The sequence below is a fragment of the Ovis canadensis genome, chromosome 1 (assembly GCF_042477335.2).
Source record: "Ovis canadensis isolate MfBH-ARS-UI-01 breed Bighorn chromosome 1, ARS-UI_OviCan_v2, whole genome shotgun sequence".
In the NCBI taxonomy this organism is placed as follows: Eukaryota; Metazoa; Chordata; class Mammalia; order Artiodactyla; family Bovidae; genus Ovis; species Ovis canadensis.
Window position 1 is genome coordinate 210899423 of NC_091245.1, and position 20378 is coordinate 210919800.

The following is a 20378-nucleotide window of genomic DNA, read 5'->3' on the forward strand; positions in this document are numbered from 1 at the left end:
TTACCAGACCCACTCCCACAGTATAAAATAACAGGATTAGAACTAACAATAGAAAGATGTTACCAGACCCACCCCTCCAACATACATCTTAACAAGATTAGTCAGAAGGTCCTTGTTAAGGAGAAACGTGTCCTTAAGCAAGATATGTTGTTATACTGACTAATACAAAGCAATGTAGAAAAAAAAGCCCTTTTCTCCTCCTTGAGAACCTCAGACCCCTTTCTCCTATTCAAGAGCCCTGGACCTTTTCCTCCTCAAGGGCCCCAGACTACTTATCAACCTACCTAAGGATGAGCTTTGAGATTGGAATGAAAACTGACGTTTTCCAGTCCGGTGGCCACTGCTGAGTTTTCATTTCAATCCCAAAGAAAGGCAGTGCCAAAGAATGTTCAAACTACCATACAGTTGCACTCACCTCACATGCTAGTAAAGTAATGCTCAAAATTCTCCAGGCCAGGCTTCAACAGTACATGAACGATGAACTTCCAGATGTTCAAGCTGGATTTAGAAAAGGCAGAGGAAGCAGAGATCAGATTGCCAACATCTGTTGGATCATCAAAGAAGCAAGAGAGTTCTAGAAAAACATCTATTTCTGCGTTGTTGACTATGTCAAAGCCTTTAACTGTGTAGATCACAACAAACTGGGGGAAAATTCTTCAAGAGATGGGAATACCAACCACCTTACCTGCCTCCTGAGAAATCTGTATGTAGAACTGGACATGGAACAACAGACTGGTTCCAAATAGGGAAAGGAAGGAGTACGTCAAGGCTGTGTATTGTCACTCTGCTTATTTAACTTATATGCAAAGTATACCGTGTGAAATGCTGGGCTGAATGAAGCACATGCTGGAAGTAAGATTGCTCGAGAAATATCAATAACCTCAGCTATGCGGATGACACCACCCTTATGGCAGAAAGTGAAGAGTTAAAGAGCCTCTTGATGAAAGGAAAAGAGGAGAGTGAAAAAGTTGGCTTAAAATTCAACATTCAGAAAACTAAGATCATGGCATATGGTCCCATAACTTCAAGGCAGATGGATGGCTAAACAATGGAAATAATGAGAGACTTTATTTTGGGGGGCTCCAAAATCACTGCAGATGGTGGCTGCAGCCATGAAATTACAAGACGCTTGCTCCTTGGAAGAGAAGCTATGATCAACCTACACAGCATATTAAAAAGCAGAGACATTACTTTGCTGACAAAGGTCTGTCTAGTCGAAGCTATGGTTTTTCCAGTAGTTGTGTATGGATGTGTGAGTTGAACTATAAAGCTGAGCACTGAAGAATTGATGCTTTTGAACTGTGGTGTTTGGAGAAGACTCTTGAGAGTCTCTTGGACTACAAGGAGATTAAACCAGTCAATCCTAAAGGAAATCAGTCCTGAATATTCATTGGAAGGACTGATGCTGAAGCTGAAGCTCCAATACTTTGGCCACCTGATGTGAAGAACTGACTGACTCATTGGAAAAGACCCTGATGCTGAGAAAGATTGAAGGCAGGAGGAGAAGGGGACGACAGAGGATGAGATGGTTGGATGGCATCACTGACTCGATGGCCATGAGTTTGAATAAGCTCCAGGAGTTGATGATGGACGGGGAAGCCTGGTGTGCCACAGTCCGTGGGGGCGCAGAGAGTCGGACATGACTGAGCGAGTGAACTGAACTGAAGGATGAGCTCTCTCAGTATGGTGCACTAGCTTCAGTAGTTGCTGCACGCAGGCTCAGTAGTTGTGGCATGCAGGCTTAGTTACCTCTTGGCATGTAGAATCTTCCCAGAGCAGGGACTGATCCCATGTACCCTGCAGTGGTAGGTGAATTCTTAACGGCTGAACCACCAGGGAAGTCTGTGCATGTATCTTTTTGAATTACAATTTTCTCTGGATATATGTCCAGAAGTGGAATGCTGGATTATTTGCTAGTTCTATTTTTAGTTTTTTAAGGAACCTCCATACTGTTCTCTATCGTGGCTGTACCAATTTATATTCTCACCAACAGTGTAGGAGGGTTCCCTTTTCTCCACACCCACGTCAGCATTCATTGTTTGTGGACTTTTGCACGATGGCCTTTCTTAACTCGTGTGAGGTGGTATCTCATTTTAGTTTTGATTTGCATTTCTCTAAAAATTAATGTACAACAAATGAGGCAAGAATATACAGTGGAGAAAAGACAGCCTCTTCGATAAGTGGTGCTGGAAAGACTTGAAGAGCTACATGGAAAAGAATGAAATTAGAACATTCTGTAACACAAGTGAAACCTAATTAAATTTAAGTTTTGTACAGCAAAAGAAGCCATAAACAAAATGAAAGACAACCCGCAGCATGGGAGAAAATATTTACGAATGAAGCAGTCAACATGGGATTATTCTCCAAATTATATAAACTGCTCTTGTAGCTCAATATGAAAGAAATAAACAACCCATGCAAATGGTGAAAGATCTAAATAGAGATTTCTCCAAAGAAGACAGAGAGATGGCTAAAAGGCACATGATAAGGTGGTCAACATTGCTAATTATTAGAGAAATGCAAATCACAACTACAGTGAGGTATTATCTCGAAACAGTCAGAATGGCCATCATCAAAAAATCTACAAATAACAAATGCTATAAAAGTTATGGAGAAAAGGGAACACTTCTACACTGTTGGTGGGAAGGTAAATGCTCCATAAATATCAGTTAAGTCCATTTGATCTAATGTGTCTTTTAAGGCTTCTTTTTCCTTATTGATTCTCTGTCTGGATGACCTATCCATTGCTGTAATTGAGGTGTTAAAGTTCCCAATGATGATTGTGTTACTGTCGGGTTCTCATTTTATGACTGTTAGCATATTTGGCTTATTTGTTGAAGTTTTCTCATGTTGGGTGCATTTATATTTACAATTATTGTATCTTGTTCTTGGATTGATCCCTTGATCATTATGTAGTGTCCTTCTTTGTCTCTTGTAACAGTCTATATTTTAAAGTCATTTTCTCTGACTTAATACATGATACCATAATACTCCTGCAAGACAGCATGGGCAAAATATTCTCTGACATAAATCATAACAATGTTTTCTTAGGTCAGACTCCTAAAGCAATAGAAATAAAACCACAAATAAAGAGATGAGATGTAAACATAATTACCATATGACCCACCAAGTCTATGTTTAGTTGTATGCCCAGGAGAACTGAAAACATACATACACACAAAAACTTGTATATGAGTAATCACAGCATCATTAATCATAAAACCACAAAGTAGAAACAGCATAAATGTCCATCCAGTTAATTAATGGATAAGCAAAATGTAATATATTCATACAATGAAATATTAGTCATAAAAAGGAATGAAATACTGACACATGATACAATATGAATGAACCTTCAGAACATTACATTTAAATGAAGGAAGCCAGACACACAAAAATCATGTATTGTATGATTCCATTTGTGTGCATTGTCCTGAGTGGGTAAATCCATTAGAAAGTAAATTAGTGATCACCTAGTGGTGGGGGAAGAGGGAATTGGAAAGTATAGGGTTTCTTTTTTGGGGCGTGATGAAAATGTTCTGTAGCTAGGTAGTGATGATGGTTGCCCAACATTGTCAATATCCTAACCAATCCAGCTGCACACGTTAAAATGATTAAAGTGGTTAATTTTATGTTACGTGAATTTTCTCAATAAACCAAAGATTGTGTAGTACACTAAGGAGTGTATTTCAAATCTACATTTCCAATGAAAACCTTATTTTAAATCATATCTAGGGATTTCCATGTCTAAATGTATAATCATCTTTATTTCAGGATGCTAGGAAAGCATGTAATGATGCAACACTTGTTCAGGTAAAGTTTTCTTCTTCCTCAGTTTCTTTTACTAATTGGTATGAAATAGCTTGACAACGATGCAAATGACAGATTCTATTTATTAGTATTTAATTGAAAGAAAAATGAGATCTCTATTAAAAAGGCTTTGTGATTTGTCAGATGCTGTTCAAGAGCCTTTTAAAACATACTTGTGAAAATGAAAGTCTGTGAAAAAGTAAATACTATAAAAATACATAGAAAGTTAAGGATATTTTGTGTGCTATTTAAATGAAAAATTGGCTTTCTTTAAATGGTTAAAATTATAAATATTTTACTATATGATCATATATTAGCTTTTTATTTGTGGCTGTTTTTTTTTTACTAAGGTTGGACGGTATGTCTATTTTTTTACTTGTCTACAGAAGATGTTCTTATTGGAAGGTGTGCAAATAAATCATACGTTTTCTTGAGCATCATAGGAATTATTTATATTAAAATATCTTCAGTAACTGTCCATTTATTTTATGTCTACTTTAGTGCCAGCTAAAGAATAACATTCTCATTACTTCCTAAAGATCACGTCAAATATGGATTCTGTGGGTCGAATACAAATGCGAACGAGACGTACGCTGAGAGGTCACCTAGCTAAAATCTATGCTATGCACTGGGGATATGATTCAAGGTTTGTACCTGCCATTTTCAAACTGCCTGCAAAATTATTTTCTTGACTCACCACTTGCATTGTCCATTAGAAACAACCTGTATCTATGAAGTGTTTGAAAAAAATGCATCTAATATGACTGCCTAGCTCTTAATAAAAATATTCATTGACACTTTAAAAGTTTAAAAACCTTTAATATGGAAAAGAAATTGACCTCTCAGAAATACCGTTTATTGAATGATTTAGGAAAAGTGTTTAGGATTTCTTTTCTTTGCAGTGGGGTATTATACTTTGTTTATTAACATGTCAAGGTAGTTTTATTGCATAATAAACATTGAAATTTCAGGTAATAAGGAAATAGTTGTTGAATATTGCTGTACAAGTTACCAGATATTGCTATAATTTATTCATTACCTAAATTCATGAAGGATGGAATTACAAAAAGACATTTCCATTGAACACATCTTTTATTCCCCAGCCACACCCTGCAAGTGTGCGTAGTGAGAGTCCATGTGCACACACACACAGCAGCCATCTGGATTGCAGTCGAATGGTTGGTCATGACTTGTTCACAGGGTTACAGTATGGTCTGTGCTTTTTCCAGAGTATCTGACAATACTACACAGTGTCTGACCCTGCTTCCATAATGGTTGACTTGTTCCTTTGATTTGGTCCATCTAATTGGGAAAACTTCTTAATTAAGAAATTATTTTGGGGGACTTCCCTGGCGTTCCAGTGGCTAAGACTCTGCACTCCCAATGCAGAGGGCCGAGGTTCGATCCCTGATTAGGGAAGTAGATCCCACATGCTACAGCTAAGAGTTCGCATGCCACAGCTTAAGAGCTGGCATGCCGCCACAAAGACCAGAGATCCCCGGTGCCACGGCTAAGACCTGGCGTAGCCAAATAAATAAACAGTTTTTAAACTAATTTTAAAAAACGTATTTATTTGCCATTGTCCCTGGCTGTGCCGGCTTGTTGCTGCCTGGCTCTTCTCCAGTGGTGGTGCGCGGGGCTCCCCTTCACTGCAGTGTGTGGGCGCCTCACTGCGGTGGCCTCCCATGCAGAGCACAGGCTCTAGGGCACGGAGGCTCAGCAGTTGCAGCTCTCAGGCTCCGGGGCACAAGCTCAGTAGTTGTGGTGCGTGGGCTTCATTGCTCTGTGGCCTGTGAAATGTTCCCCGATCAGGGATTGAACCCATGTCTCCTGCATTGGCAGGTGGATTCTTTACCACTGAGCCACTGGGGAAGCCCAACCAATTAGTTTTTAATAGGCGTTGCACATGTTTTTTCTCTTCTTCCAGGAGAATCTAAAAATGTTGCTACCTGTTCCTAATGGTTCCCACATCTCAGTATAAATAGGATTTTTGAATACAGTAATATAGAACTTCTGCCTCTTCAGAGGGGATAAATGAAAGTATATAACTAACAACCGACATAAAGCTAGGCCAAATTTTTTTTTCTCTTAAATTTAACATAAGAAGTAATCTAACCATTGAGATAGCAAATACATAACTCACAATACAATCACTTGAAAATGTTAATGGTTCTTACGTAAAATTTCCTCAAGACTATTAATCTTCATAGAACACAGAGTGTCAGCAAAGCACCTGTCTCCCCTTGTCTTTCTACCCATTCTGATTATCAGCCTGTTACTTAACTTTTTTCTCAACTCAGTGCTGATGATACCAGTTGTTTTTAAAAAAGCTTTAGTTCCATCCCATACCCTGTGGTTGTAGCTGCCCTTTCATGAAACTTACAGTGATTACTACATAAGAACCTGATAACGTTATTTGCCTATAGTGAAGGGAAATGGGTGGCTGAGTGATAGGAACACAGAACGTGATTCTTTTCTTTGTATATCTATCCTTTTGTATCTTTTGAATTTTATACCAGAGTGAAAAATAAAATTCCAAAAGAAAACAAGAAATCCAGTGGCCTATAACTTCAGTCAAGAGTTCCTAGTTAGCCTGGCAGACAGAGCTTTCTGCTATTTAAGCCCAGTCTGCTTTTCCCAGCTGTTTATTCTATTTCTTGTGAAGTCTGTGTAACTGGGAAATTTTGAAACACCCATTGTATTTTTCCGCCTCTTGCCATGGAACTTGCCCTCTTTATAGAGTACAGATTTCTCCAGCTTTCAAAATTCTGCTTTTCAAGACATGTTTTCTTTCGCCAGGCTACTTGAGTAACTCAGTAGTTATCTGTCCCTCATTTGTTTTCCTGTGGCCTTTATTTTATACTACTCCTTTGACTATTTTCACTTACCTAATTTATTTTAGTAAATGTCCTATCTCCACCAGATGGTAGAGGCCCCAAAGGTAGGAGGTATCGCCTATGTTGTGCCATTAATACAGCCTTTCCATCACAGGCTCTCAAGTGATATTTTTAGATTGAATGAAACGTGGTTGTTAGACTTACATGTACTTCATTGTCATTATATTTAAGTCAGTACATTCTAAGCCAGTCAACTAAGAGCTACCAAAATCGTGAATAATACCTAGAATGTTGTCACCATGAAAAAGTTGGATTATAACCAGAGACATTTTTAGTAAAATCTCTTAAAAAATTTTAATGTTGACAATTTTTGGCATGCAGAATATATTTTTTTAAGTTGAGAATGTTTCCTGGTATCAAGTTTTTTATTAGAAAAATTATTTGTCTTTTCTGAACTGTTCTACATTATTGCAATGCATAATTAATTTAAACTACTTTTTTCCTCTAAGTGTCACATTATTTTTGTGTTTGCTCCTCTAGGCTACTAGTCAGTGCTTCCCAAGATGGAAAATTAATTATTTGGGATAGCTATACAACAAATAAGGTAGAATTTTTTAATCATCCTCTTATATAACCTTTTATTTGGTTTGATAAACCAGTTCTTTCCTTTATTCTATTAATTCAAGGTTACAGTTTCTTCCTGGGATAAATTTATTCCATTAATTTTTACTTAGGTCCTCTCTTTAGGCCTAGTATTTACTTTTAATATTTAGCCCTTTTTTTATTCCCAAAGACAACTCTAGGAATATAGTTCAGTGTGTCTTGAGTCCCATATTTCATACTCAAATATTAAAAGATAGTGTGCATCAGTTTTATATACAAATGATTTTTGTAAAGTTCCCATTTCCTAATGTGACAATGACCTATAGTTTTATTTTTAGTTGTGGATAAGCTGGAATGTTAGGCATTGATTTGTGTTTCTGGGCTGTTCAGAAGATTGAATAGGTTGGAGGCAGATTACAACTTGTTTAGATCCCTTGGTGGTAAAAACTAGTGGGTTCTTCTGATGTCTCCTGGAAAGAATTCCTGATGTAGAGGTGTTGCGTGGTAGTGGAAAAGCTCTGAGAAAACGCTCACAAGTCAAATACTTTTAGATTCTACGTACACTTATACCACTGTTTCCATTAAAGATTTAGAAGTACTATTTTGTGAAGCAAACAGTAACTTCAGCCTGCTTGAGAATTTGAAAGCTAGCTAGGATAGATTTGTAATAAAATAGTTTTCTTAGTTTTTTGGTGTCAATTAATGACTTTCAGCTATATTTTCCTAAAATGAAAAATACTCTTTTGGGTTAAGTGAGAGCATAGTAATCACACAATATATTGACTCTGTGTCTGGGCCATTTAGCCTTGATGTTCCCATTCACATTAAACTGTGCTACCTGATTTGCAAATGCTTGATGTTGGGTAATAAGACATCAGACAGTGGTGTGAGTAGATCAGTGCAAACTATTACCATTGTTCAAATTCAAGCCCAGAATACGAGTCATTAGAAACACATAGTTCTTCGTGGAAGGACCATTCTGTTCAGCTCCAGTTCTTGTATTGTTCACTGTTCTGTTGTGGGAAATTCCTCTTTTGAACACTACGCAAAAAGCCAAGAATTTTATTGTTTTTTTTTTTAACATTTTACACTTAATATTTCAAACAGCTCTATTAGTATTGAAACATTCTCTGTCTTTGTTCTTCCTAAAAGAATACTTTCTGAAAAGAGCACTTAAGTCCAAATGATTTGCAATATGTAGAAAATATAACAGGCATTTTAGTGTGCGTTGTTTTTTTTTATTCAGTTTCTCAGCTCATTGTATTCTTTAGTTTACTTGGCTTATTTTTAAGCTGTATTTACGTTTGAGTGATATCTGCTTCACTGTAAGTAGGTTTGAAAAATCCATGACTTTTGTAATATTAGTTTTGATGCTGTGTTTGTTCTGCAGATGCATGCTATCCCTCTGCGGTCTTCCTGGGTGATGACCTGTGCTTATGCTCCCTCTGGTAATTATGTCGCTTGTGGAGGACTGGACAACATCTGCTCTATATATAACTTAAAAACCAGAGAGGGCAATGTGAGAGTGAGCCGAGAGTTGCCAGGTCACACAGGTAAGCTTCGCTGCATCCTGTCCTTTCCTCCCAAATTTGACTTCTCTGAAGATCAAGGAGAAAGAGGGACAAAAGGGGCTCAACTGACCAAAGGATGCATGTTAGTCAAGTGAGAATGGAAATTACTATCAATCTGAGAAGCACCGACTTTTGATAATTATTCAAATGATGACTCTACTTCTATTTATCTTTTAAAAATAGTATTGTTTTATAAAAATTACTTATTGCAAAAAATTCAAACAATAATGAATACAGAAAGAAAGCAAATATGATTTTCTGTATTCTTTGCAAACCTATGACAATTATGACATTTGGATGCTTCATTAGGTACTTGAAAGTGTGTGTCAAGATACATTTATGAAGTATTTTTTCACTGTGTGATAATGCATTGCTTTATTAGTGTGCACACCATAGTTCATCAGTATTTGGCTAGCAGTGTTCATAGGAATTTGTTGCCACTTACCAGGTTTCAGCCTCTCTGAATTCTTGGAAGTACTGTTTGGCTATAATTTTTATAAAATTTCTATAATGGTATTCCTCCTGCTATTTCCATATTTTGAACAGCTGGTGAATTCTGAGCATTCAAATCCGCCTCTCTTTTTTTGAGTCCACCTTTTTAATGAAGCTTTCACTGAGATTTTTAAAGTATTTCTCCAAGGTACTTAACCCAGTCTGCTATAGATTATAGATAATATTTGTATTAAGGCATATCCTTCTCCTAGGTAATTGTAGTAGGTGGAAGGGACTGGGTCTTTTACTCAAGTTTGTAACTTTCAGAGTCATTGACATAGTAAATACCTAAGAGAGGGTCTGTTGGTAAAATAAAGTTGAAGGCAGCATAGAATTGGAAGTTATTAAAAGTAGAACTAAAAAAAAAGTAGAACTATAGATTTTTCTAACAAACACTTGTTGCCCAGGTATTATATTTTTTAAATACATATTACTGTTTTATATGGTAATCGAATTAATCACTGATAACCTAACATTTGTTATCTCTATGCTGTAGGCTACTTGTCCTGCTGTCGGTTTTTAGATGATAGCCAAATAGTTACAAGTTCAGGAGACACAACTTGGTAAGTTTATTCCAGAAGATTACTAATTTGAGGTTGAGCGTGGTAGTAGGAATTAATGCAAGAGGGGAGAATAGTCATTAATGATTTCTGTCTGTTTTTGACTATAGTGCTTTATGGGACATTGAAACTGCCCAGCAGACCACCACATTCACTGGGCATTCTGGAGATGTGATGAGTCTTTCCCTGAGTCCTGACATGAGAACTTTTGTTTCCGGTGCTTGCGATGCCTCTTCAAAATTATGGGATATTCGAGATGGAATGTGCAGACAGTCTTTCACTGGGCATTTGTCGGATATTAATGCTGTCAGTGTAAGTGAACAGCATTTCTAAGGAAAATTTATTGTGCATATAAAGTGTTGAACTCCATAGTATGATTTTAACAACAAATTCCCTTTAAGGATTCTATAAATAATGTGTTCTTAACAACATTTAATCCCCAAATAATAAGAGTTTGATTTTTTTTTAATGGAAAGGTTTTAATAGGTCTAAGTCTTCATTTTCAGGGGAACAGGAATAAATTTAATTTCTAGATTTACGGGGCAAGATAATCTTGAACAAAAAAGTGGATCCAGAGTATCAGCTGTGTTCAGAGGAGAACAGTGTCCTGTATCTCCACAGTCAGGGGAACAGCCCCAAGAGAGAGCAGTCAGGAAGACAGAGGTGGCTATTTAATGTAGAGAGCATAGCTTTTGAAATCCACCAGACCCTGGATTGAATCTTAGTAATCTGGGAATCAGCTGTGTGAGATCAGGTGGGCTACTTAACCTCTGTGAGCCACACTTTCCTCCATAGGAATAATGCTACCGTGGTGTGGAAACTAAATGAAACGAGATGGATGCTCAGTAAATGGTATAAATTATTTATCAGCTCCTTCATATTAAGGAAAAAACAATTCAGACATGTAGCCACAAGTAGATTAAGCCCAATAATAACTCCATATATATGAGAGTGACCTAGACATACGTGTATAAATTAAAGCCAAAAGGCATTTTGAATGACAATCAAAATGGTTTATCAGTCAGGATTGAGGGGAGGGGTATTAGAAAGTGGGATACTCCTTGACTTAGGTAAATTGTACTATGCAGATCAGATGTCAGAAAGTATACAGGTGACTAGATTTTCCAAAAGTACTGTAATTGCTACTGTATATATGTATAAGATGTACTCTGATTTTGCACTAAGATATTTTGGGGATAAATTTTATTTATCATGTACATGTTGAAAGTCACTTTTATATCATCTTTTAGAGAATATCAGAGAAAGTAAAGGCTCTGTGACCTCCCCTGCTATTAGGCCAGCTTAGCTTGCAGAGTAGAATCTTAGAGCAGGCACATCCAATCCTGTCCATCTCACATCCCACCGCCTTTATCAAGTTGATGATCTCTTCTGTTCCTAGTTTGCTGCAGATTTATCAAGAATGAGTGTTGAAGTTTATCAAATGCCTTTTTTTCATCTGTTGATATGATGATGTGGTTTTATCTTTTTCAGTCTGCTAAATGGTGAATTTACATGAGTTGAATTTCAAATATTAACCTAACCCTACATTTAGCCTCACTTGCCTTTCATACATAATCATTTTTTATTTACTGGTGGATTTTGATATGTTGAAATTTTAAGATTTGCATCCATATTGATGTTATGATATGACTTTTCATTTCTTGAGAAATTTTGTTTCCACTTTGGTATTAGCTTAATGCTAGACTCATAGGAGGAGCTGGGAAGTTAACACTTTGTGTGGAATTGATAAGATTTCATCCTTAGTTGTTTGGTTGACTTTGCTGTCTGGCCAAGGTAGTTTTCTTGTGTGAGAAGAAATTTAACTAAAAATTTAATGTCCTAATTAGATATAGGCCTACTTCAATGGCACCACACTCCAGTACTCTTGCCTGGAAAATCCCATGGATGGAGGAGCCTGGTAGGCTGCAGTCCATGGGGTCGCAAAGAGTAGGACACGACTGAGCGACTTCACTTTCACTTTTCACTTTCATGCATTGGAGAAGGAAATGGCAACCCACTCCAGTGTTCTGGCCTGGAGAATCCCAGGGACGCTGCCGTCTATGGGGTCGCACAGAGTCGGACATGACTGAAGCGATTAGCAGCAGCAGCAGCAGGCTATCCGTTTCTTCGTGAGCAAGCTTTGGTAGAGTTTGCCTTTCAAGAAATTTGGCTCTGTAACCTGTGTTGTCAGATGTGCTAGCTTACAGTTGTTCATAATATTCCCTTAGTTTTCTTTTGATAGCTATGGAATCTATAGGGTATCTCATTCATGATATTGGGAATTTGTCTCTCAGTTTTTTCCTGATTGGTCTTGTGGGTTGAATTGAATACCTCTAAAAATTTACATGTTGAAGTCCTAAACCCCAGTACCTCAGATTGTGACCTTATTTGAAAATAGTTATTGCAGATATAATTAATTAGTTGAGCCATCCTGGAGTGGTGTCCCCCTTAATCCAATATGACTCTTGCTCTTAGAAAAGGGAAATTTAGAGACAAACACACACTGTTAACAGTGTGACGAGACATAGGAAGATAGCCAGCCCATCTGTAAACCAAGGATATTGGCCTAACAGACCCTTTTTAGGCCTCAGACACCTTGATTTCAGACTTCTACCCTCCAGACCTATGAAATGATAAATTTCTGTTGATTAAGCCATTCAGCTTGTGTTCCTTTGTTACAGCAGGTCTAGCAAACTAATGCATTTGGTTAAAGGTTAATCGGGGCTTCCCTGGTAGCTCAGTTGGTAAAGAATCTGCCTGCAATGCAGGAGATCCATCCAGGTTTGATCCCTGGCTGGGGAAGATTCCCCTGGAGAAGGAAATGGCAACTCACTCCAGTATTCTTGCCTGGAAAATCCCATGGACAGAAGAGCCTGGTGGGCTACAGTCCATGGGGTCACAGAGAGTCAGACACAACTTCATCAGTTTTTTAAATTTCTCTTCTCTAAGAACCATTTTTGGCATCAAAGAGTCTCTGTTTTCTGTTTGATTGATTTTTCACTCTTATCTTTATTTCTTTTCTTCTGCTTACATGGGTTTTGTTTGCTTTCCTGTTTCTCATTTCTTAAGGCAGAAGCTGGTATCGCTGGTTTGAAACCTTTCCTCTTTTCTAATATTGGAACTTAAAGTTATAAGTTTCTTTCTAAGCATTGCTTTTTGCTACATTCCACAAATTTTGATTCATTTTCATTTAGTGAAAAATTCTTTATAATTTTCCTTTTGATCTCTTTGACCTATGAAGTTATTTAGAAGTAGCTTCTATAGTTTTGAATATTTGTAGATTTTTAAGATATCTTTATTTTTGTGTTTCCCTGATGATTAGTGATGTCGAGCATCTTTTCGTGTGTCCCTTTGCTGTTTGTATATCTTCTTCGGAAAAATGTCTATTTAGTTCTCCTGTCTGTATTTTAATCAGGTTATTTGGGTTTTTGATACTGAGTTTTGCAGATTGTTTGCATGTTTTGAATATTAACCTTGTTTTGGATATATTGTTTGCAAGTATCTTCTCTCACTTAGGAGGCTGCCTTTTCCTTTTGTCAATAGTTTCTTCATTTTTTCTAGTTTGGTTTAGTTGCATTTGTTTAATTTTGCTTTTGCTTTTCTTGCCTGAAGGGACAGATCCAAAACAAATATTCCTAAGACCTGTGTGAAAGAGCATGCGTGTGTTATTGTGTGTTAGTCACTCAGTCGTGTCCGACTCTTTGTGACCCCACGGACTGTAACCCACCAGGCTCCTCTGTCCATGGGATTCTCCAGGCAAGAATACTGGAGCGGGTTGCCATTTCTTTCTCCAGGGGATCTTCTCGACCCAGGGGTCAAACCCTGGTCTCCTGCATCACAGGTAGAGTCTTTACTGCCTGGGAATTCACTGGCAGTCCAGTGGTTAGGACTCTGTGCTTTCACTGCAAAGGGCCTGAGTTTGATCCCTGGTCTGGGAACTAAAATCCCACAAGCCACACAGTATGGAAAAAAAGAAAAAAGCATACTGCCTATGTTCTAGGAGATTTATGGTTTCAAATTTATAAATCTAAGTATTTAATCCATTTGAGATTATTTTTATATATGTGGTATGAGAAAGTCATCCAGTTTGATGCTTTTGCATGGAGCTGGCCAGTTTTCCCAACACCATTTATTGTCTTTTCCTCATTGTATATTCTTGCCTCCTTTGTTGTTGACTGTGTGTTTTTGGATTTATTTCTGGGCTATTCTATTCCATTGATCTGTGTATCCGTTTTAGTGTCAGTAACATACACTTTTGATTCCTGTAGCTTTGTAGTATAGTTTGAAATCAGGGCCTGTGATACCTACAAAAAATTGCTTTTTTTTTTAATATAAATTTATTTTAATTGGAGGTTAATTACTTTACAATAGTGTATTGGTTTTGCCATACATCATCATGAATCCGCCACAGGTATACACGTGTTCCCCATCCTGAACCCCCCTCCCTCCTCCCTCCCCGTACCATCCCTCTGGGTTGTCTCAGTGCGCCAGCCCAAAGCATCCAGTATCATGCATTGAACCTGGACTGGTGATTCGTTTCATATATGATATTATACATGTTTCAATGCCATTCTCCCAAATTATCTCACCCTCTCCCTCTCCCACAGAGTCCAAAAGACTGTTCTATACATCTGTGTCTCTTTTGCTGTCTCGTATACAGGATTATCATTACCATCTTTCTAAATTCCATATATATGCGTTAGTATACTGTATTGGTGTTTTTCTTTCTGGCTTACTTCACTGTATATAATAGGCTCCAGTTTCATCCACCTCATTAGAACTGATTCAAATGCATTCTTTTTAATGGCTGAGTAATACTCCATTGTGTATATGTACCACAGCTTTCTTATCCATTCATCTGCTGATGGACATCTAGGTTGTCCTGGCTATTATAAACAGTGCCTCTATGAACATTGGGGTACACGTGTCTCTTTCAGTTCTGGTTTGCTCGGTGTGTATGCCCAGCAGTGGGATTGCTGGGTCATAAGGCAGTTCTATTTCCAGTTTTTTAAGGAAATCTCCACACTGTTCTCCATAGTGGCTGTACTAGTTTGCATTCCCACCAACAGCGTAAGAGGATTCCCTTTTCTCCACACCCTCTCCAGCATTTATTGCTTGTAGACTTTAGGATCACAGCCATTCTGACTGGCGTGAAATGGTACCTCATTGTGGTTTTGATTTGCATTTCTCTGATAATGAGTGATATTGAGCATCTTTTCATGTGTTTGTTAGCCATCTGTATGTCTTTGGAGAAATGTCTGTTTAGTTCTGTGGCCCATTTTTTGATTGGGTCATTTATTTTTCTGGAATTGAGCTGCAGGATTTGCTTGTATATTTTTGAGATTAGTTGTTTGTCAGTTGCTTCATTTGCTGTTATTTTCTCCCATTCTGAAGGCTGTCTTTTCACCTTGCTTATAGTTTCCTTTGTTGTGCAGAAGCTTTTAATTTTAATTAGATCCCATTTGTTTATTTTTGCTTTTATTTCCAATATTCTGGGAAGTGGGTCATAGAGGATCCTGCTGTGATTTATGTTGGAGAGTGTTTTGGCTATGTTCTCTAGGAGTTTTATAGTTTCCGGTCTTACGTTTAGATCTTTAATCCATTTTGAGTTTATTTTTGTGTGTGGTGTTAGAAAGTGTTCTAGTTTCATTCTTTTACAAGTGGTTGACCAGTTTTCCCAGCACCACTTGTTAAAGAGATTGTCTTTTCTCCATTGTGTATTCTTGCCTCCTTTGTCAAAGATAAGGTGTCCATAGGTGCGTGAGTTTATCTCTGGGCTTTCTATTTTGTTCCATTGATCTATATTTCTGTCTTTGTGCCAGTACCATACTGTCTTGATGACTGTGGCTTTGTAGTATAGCCTGAAGTCAGGCAGGTTGATTCCTCCAGTTACATTCTTCTTTCTCAAGATTGCTTTGGCTATTTGAGGTTTTTTGTATTTCCATACAAATTGTGAAATTACGTGTTCTAGCTCTGTGAAAAATACCGTTGGTTATATATTTTTTAAAGTAAATGATATTAGAAGGAAAATGATAAGCTATATTTGCCACAAAGAAAACAAATTTATTCTTCATTTTATTCCTGCAGATCAATAGGTCCTAAAAAAGCAATACAGACGACCAGTAGATATATGAAGAGAACTGATTTCTTCTTTGTAAAAAGTGTTGAGTAGTGCCACAATATCTGAGAAATGAGATTCACAAACTAATAATGCATAGTTTTTTTCTGTGTGTGTGTGTGTGTGTGTGTGTGTGTGTGTGTGTGTGTTTGCATGTGCGCACGTGAGAACGTTTAGTCTACTGCTGGCTTCACTTCATAACCTAGCCTAACTGGATGATTTAAGTTCTCTTTTATAAAATGTTTCTATTTATTTCTTATAATGAGGTTTTTGGAACATGTCTTTGAGTCCACATTCATATATGCTAAGTTGCTTCAGTCATGTCCGACTCTGTGCGACCCCATAGACGGCAGCCCACCAGGCTCCGCCGTCCCTGGGATTCTCCAAGCAAGAACACTGGAGTGGGTTGCCATTTCCTTCTCCAATGCATGAAAGTGAAAAGTGAAAGTGAAGCCACTCAGTTGTGTCCGACTCTTTGCGACCCCATGGACTGCAGCCCACCAGGCTCCTCTGTCCATGGGATTTTCCGGCAAGAGTACTGGAGTGGGGTGCCATCGCCTTCTATAAATACTATAACTAGTAATATTTGATTTAAATGTTTTAGTAAAACATATGGAGGATCAGAGGCTTCCCTGGTGACTCAAGGGCTAAGTTTCCACCTGCCAAAGCAGATGTGGGTTGATCCCTGGGTTGGGAAGATCTAGAGAAGGAAGGATTTGCCTGGGAACTTCCATGGACAGAGGAGCCTGGCAGGCTCCAAGTCCAAGGGGTTGCAAAAAAGTGTCTACAACTCAGTGACTAAACAACAGAGGACCCGGAGCCAGGATTTATTGAATATGTGTCTTGTGCAGAACAATGGGTTATGGGTCCTTTGTGTGTGTTATTTCACTCTGCCCTAACCAACATGCTAAAGCTGAAACTAAGGCTTCCCAGGTGGCACTAGTGGTAGAGAACCTGCCTTCCAACTCAGGAGACATAAGAGATGCCAGTTTGATCCCTGGGTCAGAAAGATCCCCCAGAGAGGGGCATATTCTTGTCTGGAGAATCCCATGGACAGAGAAGCCTGGTGGACTACAGTCCATAGGGTTGCAGAGTCAGACACGACTGAAACGACTCAGCACGAAGCATGCATAAGGCCCAAGTGTTCAGGAATCTTCAGGGATTAAAATCACTCACCTGACCCAAATCCTAGTTGAAATTTAAATCTAGGTCTGTCTTACCCACTCCTGAGAGTCCCTTGGACTACAAGGAGATCTATCTAGTCCATCCTAAAGGAAATCAGTCCTGAATATTCATTGGAAGGACTGATACTGAATCTGAAATTCCAGTATTTTGGCCACCTGATGTGAAGAACTGACTCATTGGAAAAGACCCTGATGCTGGGAAGGATTGAAGACAGGAGGAGAAGGGGACAATAGAGGATGAGATGGTTGGATAACATCACTGACTCAATGGACAGGAGTTTGAGCAAGCTCTGGGAGTTTGTGATGGACAGGGAAGCCTGGTGTGCTGCAGTCCCTGGGGTCATAAAAAGTCGGACACAAATGAGCTACTGAACTGTCTTACCCCAGAGTCCATCATTACACTGCCTTAAATAACTTTTGTGTACTTATATGGAATAAGTGTTTGTTGCTTTTCTTTCTAGTTTTTCCCAAATGGATATGCCTTTGCCACTGGCTCTGATGATGCCACTTGCCGGCTCTTTGACCTTCGTGCAGACCAAGAGTTATTATTGTATTCTCATGACAATATCATCTGTGGGATCACTTCCGTAGCTTTCTCAAAAAGTGGGCGTCTCCTGTTAGCTGGCTATGATGACTTCAATTGTAACGTATGGGACACACTCAAAGGAGATCGTGCAGGTCAGTAAATTGATACACATTAGTTTTTTGTCAGGAAACATGAAGTTTCCTATCAGTTGTTCTTGAGGTCTCCTGGATACCCTGGGGAATGGCAACCTGGCAGTTTTCATTCATGGCTGTTGTTAACCTTTGAGTTCAGTCACAGTTCATAAACCGCATTTATGTTTCTATTTTCTAAAGAGTAATATCTGATTATATATTTTCATGTTTGCTAAGTTTTGACATAAAGATGAACAGTGAATATAATTTAGTGTGGTCTTCCAGATTACAGTTTGCTTATAATCTGACAGGAAACAGTGTAATTGCTGTGCATCCTCTTTTTGGTTCAGATCTTGTCTAGGAAAGGGCATAGAATCACTGTCTCCTCTTAATCTCATACTCTGAGTTCTCCCCTGCAGCTTCTGAAATTCTAGCATCAAGTAATACTGGGGACTGTCATTAATAACAAATTACCGAGTGACTTAAAATATTTTTTAGAATCAAAATTATATGCAAAGAATCAACTAGGTCTAATGGGTTATTACTGAAACACAGCAGTCTTCTGACCTCAGCCCATATTTTCTGCTCCTAGAGGTAGCTACTTTTAAGTATTTATTTCTGTATCTTTAAATAACATACCTGTATTGATTTTTTTTTAATTAACATTTAGGCATTATCTCTTGAGGTTTGGCTTTAACATCCTTCCTCCTACCTCAGCTTCCTTCTTCCGATTTTTCCCATGTAGTGAATTGTTTAGAACATCAGTCAGTGTTTATTACACACTTATGAATTTTTAAAACAGTACTTACTGCTGAGCAGTGACGTATGTATGTGACTTCTTTTGCGATGCAGATTCTTAATATTCTCTAGGGTCAAATCATTGGACCTTCTAATTTTTTGGCTCACATTCTTACTTTTGATGTGCTTCTCATTACTCTTCAAACTTTCTGCAAGTTTTGCTATGTCTGGAGGTAGATTCATTTCCATCTATCATTCTGAGTATTCAGTGGACCTTTTCGATCTTGAAACATATACTCTCTAGCACTGGAAAGTTTTAGGGGGCTCATTTAATCAGTTGCACATTTTTCTCCTTTATCATTCTCTTTGTAGGACTCCCATTATTCTGATGTTGGACTTCTTGGACTTTCCTTTGACTTTCTTAGTTTCTCTATTTTCTATCTGTCTTTTTTATGTTCTGGGAGAAATCCTTGCTTTTTCTTTCCATGAACCATCTGTTAAGCTTTGGTTTTCCATTTTTGCTGCTATCTGAGTTTCTTTTTAAGGGCATTCTTTTCTTCATGAATAAGTCTTTTGTTTCTGTAGGGTCATTAACGAAAGCCTCTCTTGAAGTTTTCTTTAAGCATAATCTTTTGTTTTCCAAGTTGCCTTTTCTCCCCCTTATTTTTTTTCAGTCTCCTGTATAGTGTATTTCCTTGAAACTCTGATGATTTTTAGCCCGACTCTCTGAGATCCCATGGACTGTAGCCTACCAGGCTCCTCCGTCCATGGGATTCTCCAGGCAAGAATACTGGAGTGGGTTACCATTTCCTTCTCCAGGGGATCTTCCCAACCCAGGGATCGAACCCAGGTCTCCCGCATTGGAGGCAGACGCTTTAACCTCTGAGCCACCAGGGAAGCCCTAATTATCCTTAAGATTGAGGCATTAAAACTGTCTAAAAGCCCTCTGTGTATGCTTGGGGTGTACTGGCAGTAGGCCTCACTGAACAATGATCTGGCCAGGCTCTCATTAGGGACTTTCTGATATGTCTTATGACCTTTTCCCCCTTGGGTCTGCTGTGTTCTCTGATGTGGGTTTTTCCAGTTTTCTACCTGGAATCTCTCTGACAGTTTAGGGGCTGATTTCAGGAAGAAAGCTGGAGTGCGAAACAGGAAGTAAACTTTCCTTATTCCCCAGCTTTCAGTGGTTGCACTGATCTCAGCTGTGCCTGTTTTCTTCCAGTTAAGAGACCCTCTTGTTCTCTCTCTAGCATGTCTCTAGTCTTGTGTTCTGGGCAGGATGATAAATCATCTGACTCTGCAGAGTGAAGGTAGAGACCTGGAGAGTCTAATCGATGCCCAGATGTTTTCTAATGCAGTCTTTATTTACCCCATCTTTGCTCCTGTGGTTCCGGAGATACTTGGTTCCACTAGTTTCTGACCCCTTTGGAGCTTCTGCAGTCATTTTTGTTGTTGTTGTTGGCTTATCAGATCATTTGAACTCAGCATTTAGGGTCCATTAATAATCACCAGCAGCATACAGCTCACAAACAGGGTGTGTCCTTAGCCTTTTAAATTCCTGTACAGTTTTAAGGTTTCTGAAGTAGAGGCAGTGTCAGCATTACTAGGGATAATTTTCTACAACCTCTTAAGAGACTGCAGAAGAGTTCATGGTTTAGCTGATTAGTTTTTTGAGGTATTAGGTGGGTTTTGCCTGGATTGAATCAGTGTCCATAACAAAATAGAAATGTGTTTGTTTTCCATATTTTTTAACATCTGCTTGAGATTTAGTTTTGCTTTGCTGATAGTTGTTTGGTTTCAGGTTGACT

General features: G+C 38.4%; 1 protein-coding gene across 3 annotated transcripts in view; it reads left to right on the top strand.

Annotated features, from left to right (window-relative positions):
• Positions 1-20378, top strand: part of GNB4 (G protein subunit beta 4) — a 70592-nt gene that overhangs the window by 44927 nt on the left and 5287 nt on the right. For 2 of the 3 annotated variants that reach the window (XM_069579760.1, XM_069579750.1), the window contains 7 exons: positions 3775-3813; positions 4350-4456; positions 7188-7251; positions 8641-8803; positions 9810-9876; positions 9984-10185; positions 17637-17853. In XM_069579760.1, coding sequence (XP_069435861.1) covers positions 3775-3813; positions 4350-4456; positions 7188-7251; positions 8641-8803; positions 9810-9876; positions 9984-10185; positions 17637-17853 — 859 coding nt within the window. The remainder of the gene's footprint in view (positions 1-3774; positions 3814-4349; positions 4457-7187; positions 7252-8640; positions 8804-9809; positions 9877-9983; positions 10186-17636; positions 17854-20378) is intronic. The other variant, XM_069579770.1, reaches the window with a different exon arrangement.